Source organism: Mytilus galloprovincialis, chromosome 3, assembly GCF_965363235.1.
Source record: "Mytilus galloprovincialis chromosome 3, xbMytGall1.hap1.1, whole genome shotgun sequence".
Classification (NCBI taxonomy): Eukaryota; Metazoa; Mollusca; class Bivalvia; order Mytilida; family Mytilidae; genus Mytilus; species Mytilus galloprovincialis.
The window spans coordinates 25,106,781-25,123,422 of NC_134840.1; the positions used below are offsets into that span (position 1 = coordinate 25,106,781).

The 16,642-nt window shown below is 32.4% G+C and overlaps 2 protein-coding genes across 2 annotated transcripts in view; one reads left to right on the top strand and one right to left on the bottom strand.

Moving 5' to 3' along the window:
* Positions 1-208: 208 nt before the first annotated feature.
* LOC143067504 (EF-hand calcium-binding domain-containing protein 11-like) lies at positions 209-10,775 on the bottom strand. The gene is made up of 6 exons (XM_076240822.1): positions 10,608-10,775; positions 8,579-8,674; positions 5,639-5,693; positions 1,980-2,081; positions 1,377-1,467; positions 209-640 (listed from the first exon to the last, which is right to left on the bottom strand). The coding sequence occupies exons 1-6, from the start codon at positions 10,698-10,700 to the stop codon at positions 556-558; spliced, it is 522 nt and encodes a 173-aa protein (XP_076096937.1). The 5' UTR covers positions 10,701-10,775; the 3' UTR covers positions 209-555.
* Positions 10,776-10,814: 39 nt separating this feature from the next.
* The window catches only part of LOC143067503 (F-box only protein 11-like), a 30,079-nt gene continuing 24,251 nt past the window's right edge, over positions 10,815-16,642 (top strand). Inside the window, exons 1-2 of the mRNA XM_076240821.1 lie at positions 10,815-11,023; positions 15,823-16,014. Of these exons, the coding sequence (XP_076096936.1) occupies positions 10,927-11,023; positions 15,823-16,014 (289 nt within the window). The 5' untranslated portion in view covers positions 10,815-10,926. The remainder of the gene's footprint in view (positions 11,024-15,822; positions 16,015-16,642) is intronic.

The following is a 16,642-nucleotide window of genomic DNA, read 5'->3' on the forward strand; positions in this document are numbered from 1 at the left end:
CAGTATGAACAAGGAAACATGTTAGAATAAGGTTTAAGCATAAAGCTATGTACCATAGAGGTCTTCTGTTTTTTAAAATATATAGCTTTATACAAATAGTAAATGTCAGATTGAATTCCCTATGCCTTGCATGCAGCAGGCGAGACAAAAAATGCAGAAGTTTATATGTCCTTTTACAATCATATCAATCTTAGGAATAAATCAAACGACTGTTTTGTGAAATATATTCTAATACCATTAAATTTATTCTTACAAAAATATCACAGACAACATGAGATAATAGTCAACAATGTTAGCAATTAGTCAAGTATATTATTTAACAATATAAATATCACGGATACTCCATTATCTTCAAAAGATGAGACACATGTGTTGATAATGTGTGGAGTATCGATCCCACATTGAGTCTACGTTTACCTCTGGTTGGAACATTACACAAGCCATACACAGAAACTTTAAATTCACTTTTTGCTGTGACATAATCTTAACATCACAAGCATGTTCATCAATGCTGTAAAAATGATGAGTTTGTTTGCATTTACATATTCTCCTAAGTTAAATATGTTCTGCTAGGTTGTACTTCATCATGAACTCAAAGTCTTTATAACTAACACGGCCATCGCCATCTCTATCTAGCTCCCTGTATAGTAGAAAACATGAACAGGACACTTTAGAAAATGCAAAAGTAAATAAATTGGTTAGTTATTCTACACAAACTTCCAATTCTATTTTTTGTATCCATGGATCTGATTGTAATACTACTTGCATCAAATTCTTTATCGACCTGTTTGTAACTAATAAAAAGGAACCATTTTGAATTCTGTTTGGTTTTTTTTTGGTATGCCATTTCTTCAATAAAAAAAATAGTCACATTTTTCAATAGAAAAACTGCTTTTTTGTAAATTTTATTCCATTCTGAAGTGTATACCAACCCTATTAACTCTTGGTGATCATCCTGGAAGCTTTCAATGATAAACACTTTAGTGTCAAAGACAAGAAAAATTGATGGCTTAAATAGAATGTTTTTGTTTATTTTTGAGATGTATCTGTACATTTGTACTATATTTACTAAGCTTTAAATACAATATAGTTTACTCATAATTCTATGTACATTTGCATATATATACAAGTGTCGTCATTTGATTTTAATGAATGGTATGCTCTTAGTGGCTGTTGTGTTCATTAAGTTTACCTACCTTTATAGGTTATAAGGTGACATATACAGGGTCTATGAAGATCTTTTCAATAATTAACAAAACAATCTAGCAAAAAGTGTTTTGAGTTAATTTATCAATAAGATACAAAATCAATTGATGAAATTTGAAATTTGAATTTTTAATAATATTTTTTTTTAATTTATAGAATGTAAAGTTTACCTGAATGACAAATCAACAGCATGCATAGGTAGATGTGGTGCTACATGTCCTACTGCTTTCTTAAAGTCTTCTACTGTCAAAAATCCTCTACCTAAATATAAATATACATGTTCAATAATTTGCTCCTTCACCAATGCCCTTACTATAGGCAACATTATAATTTACTGCCTATAATGCAAGATAATATAACTGGGTTATCTCCCATGAAAAAATGCTCTGTAATCTAAGCTATACATTTTTATAAGTGATTTATTTAAACAAAGAAGTGTTTTTCCCATGTACATTTCAGTAGAAACTGAGATGCTTATAGACATAAGTAAAATATGTCTTTTTATCAAAATTTTATTTAAAAATTCAACGAGATATCTTTTCTGTATCCCTTAAAGCTTGCATTGCATGATAAGAAAGTAGTGGTCTTTTATATTATTGAAAATAGTAATATATGGCTAATTGCTTGAGGAATCATATTATATAGCAATATAATTACAAGTTCATTTTCATTGTTTACATTACTCAGAATTCTAATTTTCTTAAAATGTAATTTGCATTCAGTAAAATATAAGTTTACAATAAAATATATTTTAATCATGCTTATTATCTTACACTGTGAGTCAAATGCCATAAAAGTATGCCTAATATCTTGGTCTTCATCTGATTTTATCAACTTTTCTGACATTGCATTCATAAATTTAGCCAATTTCATGCCTAAAGGAAACAAAAACAACAAAAGTAATTAATTTACTAAGTTCAAAGTAGAACAGATTGATATTTTACAGTCTTTTTGTATGCGCTACAAACAGGTAACAAAATTGAAAACAAGATGGTTAGGACCTCAGAAAACATAAGAACTACATCTATGATTAAGATTTTGTTGTGTTACAGGATGTTTATATAGTCATGAAATTACTTTTTGACACACACATGATAAAAAATACACGATTGCTGCATCATAGTGAAATGTGTCTCACAGAACACAGGTACTTGTCTCTGAATGTATTTTTTTTTTAAATATCCATTAATATAACTTGTTATATTAAAGTTTAAATGCAAAAAAAAAAACCAAACAAGTGCTTGTGTTTCAGCCTTTCAACTTATTGACAAACAATATCACATACTAAGCATGCAAGTTTCAAGACATGTAGTTGCTTACTTTTGTGTCCTCTGATCTCAAGTGGATTGTTTTCTCATTACAATCATACCACATTATCTTATTGTCTCCCTTACTTACAGTAACTTGTGGATGTCTGACTAAGGTGTGGATTGTTTTCTCATTACAATCATACCTCATTATCTTATTGTCTCCCTTACTTACAGTAAGTTGTGGATGTCTGACTGAGGTGTGGATTGTTTTCTCATTACAATCATACCTCATTATCTTATTGTCTCCCTTACTTACAGTAACTTGTGGATGTCTGACTAAGGTGTGGATTGTTTTCTCATTACAATCATACCTCATTATCTTATTGTCTCCCTTACTTACAGTAACTTGTGGATGTCTGAATGAGGTGTGGATTGTTTTCTCATTACAATCATACCTCATTATCTTATTGTCTCCCTTACTTACAGTAACTTGTGGATGTCTGACTAAAGTGTGGATTGTTTTCTCATTACAATCATACCACATTATCTTATTGTCTCCCTTACTTACAGTAACTTGTGGATGTCTGACTAAGGTGAGGATTGTTTTCTCATTACAATCATACCTCATTATCTTATTGTCTCCCTTACTTACAGTAAGTTGTGGATGTCTGACTAAGGTGTGTTGTTACCTAGGTATTGCTAGCAAAAATGTGATTAAAAGGACACTTTGAGGGGAATTATGGATTGGAAGGTCATTGCTATTTGGTATACAACTGTATTAGCATTGTCACATTTAATTTTAATGGAGATTATTTGACATTGCCCCCTAAGTCTGATGATGTTCTAACAACTTTAAAACTTTTGCAACATTTACATGATTAGGTTTGTTTAAGATGAATCACTAATGTTAAGTCAATGATATATGGTATGTACATGTAAGTGTATTACTATTAGCATTTGGAGGTGTCATATTACACCTGAATTCAATTAAAACAAGCAAATTGTTTATAGGTTTCCAGTAACAGGAAAATATAGCACATGCATTGATGATAAAGCGTAGCGAGGCGAATAAAATTTTGGAACCTTTTTGGGCTAAAAAACATAAAATAAGTGTAACATGCAATTCTTAAACGGTTCCTGTCGTGGGGCATGTTTATTTTGTAGTTGCTGTAAAGCGTATTGGTAAGGGTTGGACATTTTCGATCCTGTAATCTCCCTATTAATTGTCTTTCATAAAATGATAGTATGGATCCAAAGCTATGTACTGATAAATTTGATGTGGAACTTGTCAGTAAAAAATAGACAAGGAAAATTCTCGCCGGTTTGTACATGTTGTAAGTTAAGTTATCATAACCTCACATATATCTTGTTAAAAACAAGATATACGCCTGTTTATTCGACGGAATTTACAATACGATCGACAAGAGTTAAGAAAGACAAACAAGCAATTTTTTTACCAATGTTTGGTTGATTTGTTTCACCCAACAAAATTGGGGAGTGAGGGGTTCCAAATCAACCATAGTCTACGAATGAGTCTTATGACAAAGAATTTATGAATGACGGTCGACAAATGGAGACAGAAAGGCCACACTTAGCAGTCGGGTTGCAGTCTGGTCTTGAAAAAAGTATTCAATATATCAGTTTGGCGAACAGACATTCCGGTCAGACAGGCAAACCCTGGCCACAAAAAAAATACGCCCGTTTTTATTTATCATGTTCATTTAATGCGAAATAGTTCTGTTGTAATTTTTTGTTTCTAATAGCAAAAAAGTGGACAAGATTATTGTTTTCAATCCAGGTCCGGCCAGAACTTGTTTAAGGCAAAAATCAAATCATTTTTTTCTCTCAAATATCTAAAACTGCCTCCTCCAATCAAATGGTTTGTACCTTAGACTTTAAATCTACTAGTATCTAGAGCTTATACAGACTTGGGATCATTATTCAGCTATGTTATTTTAAAATAGGCTGGGCGTTTGGGGTTAAACATGTTTTTCGTAGGTTAATAATATTGCTGTGGAACCTTATTTTTCATGAGTGTAATAGTCTATAGAGTATTACTTTCTGTTTGGTGGAATAGTGGAATAGAAGTCAATACGTTCTTGCTCAATCCTTTGTCGCTTTGAAAGTGTTATGATTGTCATCCCCAGCCTAAGCAATGTATTACTGTTATTTGAATTCAAAATAACTGAGTGACGTTTGTTCGACACACTGGTCAACTCCACCATAGTGAAATCACATGACTTTGACAATCAGTAAATTCCAGCGAAAAATATCTTTTTAAGTAAAGAATTGTTGCAAAAAAAAACAAATAATAGATTAATAATTATAGTCCTTTTGATTTCTATAAATCTTCAGAAATTAATTCTTAAAAATTCATTGTTACTAATACATATTTTTTTCTTCATGTGTGTAAATGTATGATATATACGAATTCTGACTATGAGTATCATAATTTTGAACTAATAATCAAAAAAGTTACTCATTGGCTCTCTATGTTACTTCTAATTTTTTTAATATAAAATACTCAATGGAGTAAGTATGAGTAGTGTAATAGCCTTCCATTCATAACAAAAACATAAGACATGTGCTTTAAACCTGCTTTATTGTACCATGTGACTTTACTCATTTAAATAACTCTGGTCATGTGATTACTGAGCTTTTTGTATGCAATGAGAAATACAAAAGCATGCAAACAGAAAACTCAGTAATCACATGACCAAAGTTATTTAAATGAGTAAAGTCACATGGTACAATAAAACAGGTTTAAAGCACATGTCTAATGTTTTTGTTTTGAATGGAAGGCTGTTACAATAGTCATACATACTCCAATGAGTATTTAATATTAAAAAAAATAGAAATAACATAGAGTCCTAATGAGTATTTTTTTTTATTATTGGTTCAAAATTATGATATTCATAGTCAGAGTTCGTATATATCATACATTAACACACATGAAGAAAAAAAAAATATTTTTCTTTAAAATGAATTTTTAAGAATTATTTTCTGAAGATTTATAGAAGTCAAACGGACTATATCACAAAAGATTAAATTGAAAACAGACACAGAATTTATTAGTGTTAGTGTTGCTCACGGCTGTATTTGAAGGGGATGATTCTTTCTGATATAGCTTAAACTCTACTTTATCAATCTTTACACTTGGTATGTGGTATGCAAACACTTACATCTTGAACCATAGATGTCTTCTCCAAACTTTAGAATAAGCTGATCTGTTTCTAACTGAAATATAATGTGGAAATAAACAACAAGTATTAAAGACACTTTCCAAATCAATCTGTATGTATAACCAATAAGCATTCTATGGTAAGAACAATAACTTAAGATTAAATTTTAAAATCTTCATAAATATATGTAATATAAACCAAGCAGTCTGAATAGCTCATCCGGACCTCTAATCAATGCACTCAGGTCAAGATTAGTTTATGCTGAATAAGGATTTTAAAGGAAAATTAAATTGAAAGTTATTAATAATATCAAGATTTACCACTAGTTCAATGAAGACATCTATGTCATTTAAAGATCACAAGGATGTACATTTTGTCATGCTACATGTAATAACTCATCACTGCTGGTAAACTATAAAGTCATTCTGTTCTGTAGTACTGGAGAAATCTTTTATGATTTTTTGTTAGGTTCATTCATAATAGAAAAAAAAGAGATTCAGCAGTCAAGAAGTTGGTGTCTGACAGATCTGTTATAACTGTGGAGCTGATGACTAAATATGAAGTCATTCTAATTACCTGAGGATAATGGGATGGATTAACACACAAACAAGATGAAAGTATTTTCAATACAGCGTCACTCCTAGAGTGAGGTATAAAATGGTAATCTATACACAGGCAAAGTTTACATGAAATTAACCCTAAACATGCTTGATATGCGGGAAACTCATTTGAACCTTAAAACAAAACAAAAAATTTTAATCCAAATTTTAAAAAATTTAAATGAATTTGAATAACTTTATTATGAAAAAAAGTTATTGCGAGTTTCAAATATGTTTGAGATGAAATTTTGTGAGTGAAATTTGCCTGTGATTTATGCCACTTAATCAACATACAGAGTGGAATCATTTGTAAATAGTCTTCTGATCATTATTCTGATAAAGCTTGGAAATGGTTGGGCCTTGTTACGCAGTGGCGGATTCAGAGGGGGGCGTAGAGGGCATTCAATGAACATGATGAATAAAAACGGGAATATTTTATTTTGTGGCAAGAGTTTGCATGTCTGGCCGGCATATCTGTTTCGCCGAACTGATATATTGAATACTTTTTTCAAGACCAGACTGCAATTAACCTGCCTGCTGGGTGTGGCTTTTATGTCTCAATTTGTCGGCCGTCAATCATAACTTCGTTGTCATTTCAGACTTATTATTAGCCTTTGGTTGATTTGAAAAGCCTCACTACCTTTAATTTTGTTGGGTGAAATATATCAATCAAACATTTGGATAAAAATTGCTTGTTTGTCTTTTTTAACTCGTGACTGTCGTATTTTGAATTTAATCAAATAGCCCGGCGTATATCTTGTTTACAACACAAAATTTGTTAGGTTATGAAAAACTTATTACTTGCAACAAACCGGTGAGAATTTACATGTCTATTTTTTTACTGATAAGTCCCATGCACATCAAATTTATCAGAACATAGCTTTGGATCCATACAACAAGTATCATTTAATGATAGAAAATAATAAGGAGAATACAGCATCAAAAATATCCAACCCTTACACTTTACAGCAACTACAAAATATACATGCCTCGCTCCGCTCGGCGAAAGTTAAAAACTTCGCCCCCCCTTTCCCAAATCCTGGATCCGCCCCTGTTACTAAAGTTATTATTTCATAGAATTTCAAAGTTGATCAATAGAAATCAAGAATTAATTTTTGTTTACATGTATATTTCATTCTACATTCCTGCCGAGTTGAGTATATTTCGGTTCTAAGGAGATGTTAAAAATGTTATTTCTTATAGCGCTTGTTTGTTAACATTGCCACTATCTGCATGTACATGTATATAAGCTAAAAAAAAATCATTTAAACTGAAAATTTAAGTTAAAATGAACTGGCTGATATTCTACACTTCTGACAAAGCCATTCACTAGTATGATGACCAAAATTATATTTTTCAAAAGTTTAGATATGACAGATATATGATCATATATTACAGAAATTATTAGCTAATTGGTTTGTAATAATTAAAGAGAGCAAAAATACTTTGTATGCTTCAAGCACCTTGTCTATTCATTCCAATCCAAAGTTAACTTTTGAATCTTTAATCACAAGGCGATAAAAGTAACATAAAAGAAAATGGAAGGGAAAAAAAGATTATATTATATAGAAGAAGAAGAAGAAGAAGATGCTTTATTTCCATAAAATGGGCTCACAAGGAGCATAATATAATATCATTATAGATATATAATACTATTCTTTTACAAATATAATAAACAATACAGTACACATAGTTACAAACACAAATAAGAAACAACAGTTTTCATATAATTTTTAGTAGTATATATAAAACCTTCGTCTCAGACACACCTCTAGAAAGTAACAAAAAAGTAAAAATACTGTGAGTAGGCTAAATATATCTAGCTGAACTGCAGGAGGCACCAAGGGACGGTGCTATATGGCATGGTGGGTGCATATTAAAATGTGTATCAGGACATTAATGATATGGTAAGATATTGTAAGAAGTTGCACATAACTGGTATGTCATCCTCTTGCCTGGTGCAGAGGAGTCAGTACTATTTAAAGTGACACAACTGCAAGAGGCACCAAGAGACAATGCTAATTGACATGCCAAAGTGCACATATTACGAAAAAGATAAAATATTACCAGTTTAATCAAAAATATCACAAACAGAAAGGTAATAGAACTTATACGATGTGTCCTGTACCCCACGATGCCAACCTCGTGCCTAGTGCAGAAAGCCTGATTTAAATATTTATCTTTCAAGTTATATTTTGTCTTCATCAACTAACTCACAGACAGATATCAAGATTCTCTACATTAAGAGGCCATATCAGTTTTTGGCTAGGAATCAAATGCGTAAAGTTTGGGCATAGTGAGTTAATAGTGGAATTTATGTATGAGTAGGTTGACATTTAACCTTTGATGGTTTATATCCAAATATTTCAGCCACTGCCATTTTGACATCCTCTCGAGTAAGAAATCCCTTGTTTCCATCATCAGATTCATGAAAAACCTACAAAGAACATCAACAATTCTTTAACAATGCTCATTAAATTTAGTATGTAAAGAAAAAGTTGCTTTCCTCCAAAGGAAGTGGAAATAAACCAAAAGAAACAATGTGATACAATAATAATGAACTTCCTGAAGGCTTTATCATATATTGTGGAACTTGAAAATTATGTATTGCCTAACTTTTTTTAGTAATCTGCCTAGTCTTTCCTATTTTATTTCAGAATATTTAATCATAAAAAGTTCAGCCGTTCTAACAGGGGGTGGGTGGTACATGTATTTAGTCATAAAACTATACTATTCAAATATCAAAAGGAGGGGTCATATTCTCTCGTTTAATCTGTTGGATAATACAGAATAGGGGTGTTGTCCAATTTAAATAAGAAAGTACTAGTATACATAATTCCCTTGTGAAAATTAGAAAGACTAGGCAGACAACTAAAAAAAGAGTGATATACTGTGGATTCACTTATTTTCGTGGGTACCAATTTTCGTGGATTAAGGAAAACTGACATGTTCGTGGATATTTAATTTTGTGGTTATGCCAAAGTTTGCATACAAGCCTATAGAAAATTTGTCATTCGTTGAACATTTGATTTCGTGGTTCACCTTTACCCACGAAATCCACGAAAATTGATAACCAACGAATAATGATGAATCCACAGTAAATTTTTTTGCCCCCCCCCCTTTTTATGGGAAAAATTTTGTTGATTATATAGGGAATCACTGAAGCATGACTGGAGCGGGCACCCCCTTAGGTCAGTCAGCTGCCCCCCCCCCCCCTTTTATAAAAAGTTCTGGATCTGCCACTGGAAGAGAGAGAGTTAGCCAAGTTCTGTCTTTGATAGAAATAGATATTTTCTGTACAGGTATATCAGTGTTGTAGCTTTACTTTTTGCTGAGTTTTTGGTCTCTTGTGGACAGTTGTCTCATTGGCAATCATACCATATCTTATTTTTTATATTTACATTAAAAAAACTTGTGCTTTGCAGTCACTAAAGTCAAGTGTACCCTAGAATAGAGTTGTAACGATCACAAGTGGTAACTATCAACAGTGGTTATTGATATCTTGAAATTGATAGTAAATAGCAAATACAAGTTATTTTTTGTATATTCATGTTCTTGCAATACAGAAAAAAAAAGTGAAAATAATTGAAATTGACAGAAAAAAAACAAAAAAGGATTTTGGTAAAAAAGCGGGAGGACCAAAAATAATTATCCTGGCCACAAGTACCTGTTAAACGCAAACACCTTATCGCCATTTGTCCGCCATTACTGGATATCATACAGGTTCCCGTAAAATTTTGACGTCATAAAACAAAATATCTGACGCCACAATGGAAAAGTGATTGTTATATGCGTCAAAAGTTCAAGCGGCGGGGTCAGCCGGGATTAGCGATAAGGTGTATTGTAGTCATAAGGTGTATTGTAGTCGTAGGGAACCATTAGGCCTTCAAAAATATAGTCAAACCAAAACCCATTCTTAATAAAGTTAAGACAGCTTTAACATTTTAAAAGGCCTGAACATGACAAATAAACAAATATACAGTCAATACTAGCACCACCAAAAAGAGAAACCTACGAAGCAACATCGCAAATTATAGGGGAATATATTACAAAATCAGGGAGATTCCAAGAACTTGCAATCCCTGATTCCCGATCCTGCGCCTAAACAAGTATACCAAAGTACCGCGAGATATTACCTCGAGCAACGGTGTACCATAAGAGGAGGAAGATAGCACACAGAGAACAGTAGTGTCAATTATTGACCTTAGGATCAGGATCAGGAAACCAACATGCTTGTAGACAATGGTTAGTTTTCTAGCATTGATATTTTGCTCTGTCTTATGCCTGTATTTCAATTAATTATTTAGACTGCAACTTTTTAAAAGTGTTTGTTTTACAAATTTACACATTTTTAAGTCATTAGACATTACTGAAGACAAAAGTTGTTTATCTTGCTTCGTCAGCGATCTTGGGAAATTATGATACCCATATTCCTTCAGATTAAAATCAAGACTACAGGACATTTTTTGGTAAATATTGTAGCAGTGCTGTCATGTTCAGTCGTGCCAAGCAAAAGTGCACCTGGGGTTGTTTACCCGGAAGTAGAACAATTATTGGCGAGAAATTGTCACGTGATGCGACAAAATTAACAGCCACTCAAATGGGAATAATTTTCAAGATGGCTACCTAATGTAACCCGGAGTGTTTATTCATGAAAAAATCAGGGAAAGGCATGTTATTTCTGTAAATATGTCTAGTCAAAACTCACGAACGACTAGATATAGTACTAGGAATACAAAAAATCGTTCCAACGTGAAACAGTCATCAACAAGAAGGAATAACGAAGGTGAGTTTGCGAGGGGTCATTGTCTGTTTTATAAAAAATGTATTTTTAGTCGTTCTTTGCAGTCAGCAAGTCTGCATAATAAATTAACTTTATTTCAAATTATATTATAGTTCAAATAAAATGAGAGATTTTGTGAGGTGCTTGCATAAAATAGCTACACACATAAAGCTATCTACAACTATCAATTATATGTTTTTTGTCATGTATAGTTGTGATTATGTTGATTATCTATTTTCATAAAACTTTTGGTCTTTATAGTTTGATAACTTTTTTATGTTCATGTTCAATATTACCAAATGGTACATGTCAAATTTGAAACCCAATTAATAAATTGATAGACATTGAAGCTGAAATCTTACTGTTTACATATGATTAAGGGTGATGTGATTTTAATGTAGGGCATGTACATCAATTTGACAGCAAGCCAAGAACTCAAAATAGTAAAGAGGATGTCTAGAAATAGTATATAGCATATGTAATTCAAAAATTGATAGGCGTTCATACACCATTTCTTTCAGTAAATAAAGAGCATGATTTTACTAATATACAAAAGTTACAACTCTACCAGCAAGGGTTATAAGCAATATGTATGTACTTCGAGATTCCGCCAGTGTAGACGCACCCCTTGATTGACTGCAAGGGTACAGTGGATCCATGTTCACTCCCTAAGGATTAATGGAGATGTGTCATTTACAATATTAACCCACCACCAGAACAATCCCCACCCCCATCACCGCTCAAGAGAGCGTGTAGGACACCGGGAAGTCTTTTATTATTGTGGAGGAAGCCGAAGTACTCAGAGGGAACCACTGGGCTTCCCAGCGGGAACAGACAACCCGAAGAGATTTCAGAGGATTGATCTCCAGGTCAAGCTGGGAACAACTTTGACCTACCAAGGCCCCCGAAGTGACACATGGCAAGAAACACTGTACCATTCTCATCACAATCATTGTGATCAATCCTTTTATATTGCATCCTCAGTACCAAGAGAACATCATAACAGTTCTATTTTTTTAATGTCTGTAGCAGGGCTTCCAAAACGGTCATATATTCCGGTCATTTGTATAATGTCCGGTAAAAGTCCGACTGGGCAAAGCATGAAACGGTCATATACTTTTTAGTTTTCAAGGCTTTTTCGGTCATTTTAACATAATTCACGATCTTTTTGACCCAACCTTTTGCCTTTAACATCAACACATTTCCGGTCATAAAAGTGACATGATGATTAATTACTATCAAAACAACCTCCACTTCAATACTTTCTAATTTTAATCAAGGCTAATTAGTAGTTGGACAGCTGAAATCTACCTATTCAGGTGACAGGTGAACTATTTTCAGTACCGGACATCGTATAAATTGATCAGTCTATTCACAATTATTTTCTTACATTTCAGCGGTTTGTATCTAATTGATTTAGTCCAAAAGATTAAAATTATAAGAAATTAGTTTATCAACATGATTTGATGAAAAATGAAAAAAGTTTTAAATGAAAAACCGTCAGAACTACGTTGTATGAACTAGAACACGTGTGCGCATGTGCACAGGTGGGAAATTTAATTATGCATCCTACATTTCTTCAAAAATGCTAAAATTATCATTGATACCTGTATATAACGTTCATTTCAAGTATTTTGTTGAAATAATAACGTGGAAAGAGCTTCTTCACTCAGTTGTGCTTTGTAAACGTACACGGATTTTCCGTATCCGTTTATGGTCCATGTTTTACAATTGTCAAGTCAACATCCGGTTAGAAAAATGTGATTTTAAAACGAAAGTAAAGTTTAAATGTCATTTTGCACAAATAAAGAGTCTAAGGCAGATATGAGCACGCTGATGTGCACACTTTGAATGATGCACTGCCAATTTAACAGTTTACATCCGAACATCAAATTCATATCAAAGTAAAGTTTAAAATCGTTATTTTAATGTAATGTCAATCATTGGAATGGCCATCTGATTACCATAATTGCCTTTTGTGACTAAGTCTTAAGGGATTAAAATCGGGATCAGATATAAAATGTCCTGCTGGCTCAAATATTTTTTGGAAGCCCTGGTCTGTAGCAGAGTTTTTATACGACCGCAAAATTTGAAAAAATTTTTCGTCGTATATTGCTATCACGTTGGCGTCGTCGTCTGCGCACTCTAACTTTAGTAAAAGTGAATGGAAATCTATGAAATTTTAACAAAAGTTTATGACCACAAAAGGAAGGTTGGTATTGATTTTGGGAGTTTTGGTCCCAACATTTTAGGAATTGGGGGCCAAAAAGGGCCCAAATAAGCATTTTCTTGGTTTTCGCACTATAACTTTAGTTTAAGTTAATAGAAATCTATGAAATTTTGACACAAGGTTTATGACCACAAAAGAACGGTTGGGATTGATTTTGGGAGTTTTGGTTTCAACAGTTTAGGAATTAGGGGCCAAAAAAGGGCCCAAATAAGCATTATTCTTGGTTTTCGCACAATAACTTTAGTTTAAGTAAATAGAAATCAATGAAATTTAAACACAATGTTAATGACTACAAAAGGAAGGTTGGTATTGATTTTGGGAGTTTAGGTCCCAACAGTTTAGGAATTAGGGGCCAAAAAGGGACCCAAATAAGCATTTTTCTTGGTTTTCGCACCATAACGTTAGTATAAGAAAATAGAAATCTATGAAATTTAAACACAAGGTTTATGACCATAAAAGGAAGGTTGGTATTGATTTTTGGAGTTTTGGTCCCAACAGAATAAGGGGCCCAAAGGGTCCAAAATTAAACTTTGTTTGATTTCATCAAAATTGAATAATTGGGGTTCTTTGATATGCCGAATCTAACTGTCATGACTGTGTATGTAGATTCTTAACTTTTGGTCCCGTTTTCAAATTGGTCTACATTAAGGTCCAAAGGGTCCAAAATTAAACTTAGTTTGATTTTGACAAAAAATGAATCAGTTAGGTTCTTTGATATGCTGAATCTAAAAATGTACTTAGATTCTTGATTATTGGCCCAGTTTTCAAGTTGGTCCAAATCGGGGTCCAAAATTAAACTTTGTTTGATTTCATCAAAAATTGAATAAATGGGGTTCTTTGATATACCAAATCTAACTGTGTATGTAGATTCTTCATTTTTGGTCCTGTTTTCAAATTGGTCTACACTAAAGTCCAAAGGGTCCAAAATTAAACTTAGTCTGATTTTAACAAAAAATGAAATCTTGGGGTTCTTTGATATGCTGAATCCAAAAATGTACTTGGATTTTTGATTATGGGCCCAGTTTTCAAGTTGGTCCAAATCAGGATCTAAAGTTATTATATTAAGTATTGTGCAATAGCAAGTCTTTTCAATTGCACAGTATTGCACAATGGTAAGAAATATCTAATTGCACAATTTTGTGAAATAGCAAATTTTTTTTTAATTAGAGTTATCTTTCTTTGTCCAGAATAGTAAGCAAGAAATATCTAATTGCAAAATATTGTGCAATAGCAAGATTTTTTTTTAATTGGAGTTATCTTTCTTTGTCCAGAATCAACTTAAATCTTTGTTATATACAATATACAATGTATATTCACTTTTTACTACCAACTGATAAATTAAAATAATCTTTACCATTCAGTGATAACAAGCAGTTTTTTTACATCTTAATATTTTATGATGTATTTAAATGAGTAGTTATTGTTGCAAACTCCTTTAGAAATTTTAATTGAGATTAGTTTTGGAATAAGGGAAAGGGGGATGTGATTAAAAAAATTGGGTTCAATTTTTCTCATTTGAAATTTCATAAATAAAAAAGAAAATTTCTTCAAACATTTTTTTGAGAGGATTAATATTCAACAGCATAGTGAATTGCTCTAAGAGAAAACAAAAATTTTAAGTTCATTAGAACACATTCATTCTGTGTCAGAAACCTATGCTGTGTCAACTATTTAATCACAATCCAAATTTAGAGCTGAATCCAGCTTGAATGTTGTGTCCATACTTGCCCCAACCGTTCAGGGTTCAACCTCTGCGGTCGTATAAAGCTACGCCCTGCGGAGCATCTGGTTTGCAACTTCAACACATGTTCTGATTGTTAAGCTTTCTGGTTGTTAGTCTTAAGCTTAATTATGATGATGGTGAAAGATTTATTGCTATTTAGTCTCCAGCACTAATTCTGTTGTGCAGCTAAAAAGCTCTCGGCCTTGTAAGTTCTGACACTTTCACATCAAAACAACACCTAAATCCTGAAGTGGTCATGCTTGCATGAATATATGGCAATGAAAAGGCATTCATATGCTTATAGATTTTTCAGACCTTCATAAATTAGGGAAGAGTTGTATCATAATTATTTAATCATGTTATTGAATAGTCAGGAGTAACTGAGTTAATTTAATATTCAAAACAAACTTTTTTTTTAAAAACTATTTTCTTGTTATTTCAACATTTATTAGATGTAGTTGTTATTGTCATTAAATTGATTAATTGGCACCTGTCAGCTGTAGGGAATCTTGATATTAAATCTACTTGTCTGTTATCCGATAGATAAAAATATTTCCCCCATCATTGCATCATTCAATTTTTAACTAGAATTGATAGTATTGACCGGGGCAGTAAACTTTATGTGATCATACGTACATGGTTTTTTTAGCATTATATATGATATAATATTAGTATAAAATGACATATTCATTAGATTACTTAATTACAGTCTGATTAAAACCAGCCCCACTATCCACTTACAAACGCAAGTGGATAGTGGGGGTTGGTTTTAATAAGACTGACTTACTAATAAACTGAATTTCATTTCTTTGAAAAATATTTAGGGTATTTATGATTTCTTTTTTCCAGAAGGAGGCAGAGACAGATCTAACAGTAATAGCAGTGGCGAGGAAAATGACATTAAACCTGGAAGAATCAGATATAACCTCAGAAAAAGAAGTTTGGACTCATCAGAAAATGGTGAAGCAGGAGACCAGAAAGATGCACAGATGTCTAAACGAAGAAAATCATCTTCTCGTTCTGTAGCTCCATATTTGAAAGGTAGTTTATACAAAAGAATTTATATGCATTCATTCTGTGTATTATGAATATAAACTTGAAATTTGAAAATGCACTTACAGCAGACTTTTCTGTTAAAACATAGAATTTTGTAGTCACTATTTCAGATTCATATCACACCATACTCATCACCAACATTTGATAGACTTTTACAGATTATTGAAATTTTAGGATTGCAATATTGAATTTTCAATTACACATAATCTGCAGGTGTCTACATGTATGTGATCAACAATAATCCAGCAAACATTCTTCCATGTTCATTACATATCAGAGAAGTTGACTTGTTGAAGATGAATAAAATTAACATTCAGCTGAGCAACTATGTTTGATACCATGATATGTGTCTTAGTTTTATTCATTATCTATACTATTAAACGAGAAGACCTCATTTTTGGTGTCGCTTCTCTTCTTTCCACAATAAATTAATCAACACGTCTCTGTGTCCTATAGGTACAGTGCATAGTCGCATTTGTCATCCATTCATATGATTATTCAGATTGAGTTATTTTGGGAGAAAAACGAGAAAAAAGGCATCCGGATATTGTCCCGTCATTGGACGAAATTTTAAGTCTGATTAGACTTCCGGTTTGCGTTTTTCTGTATACTG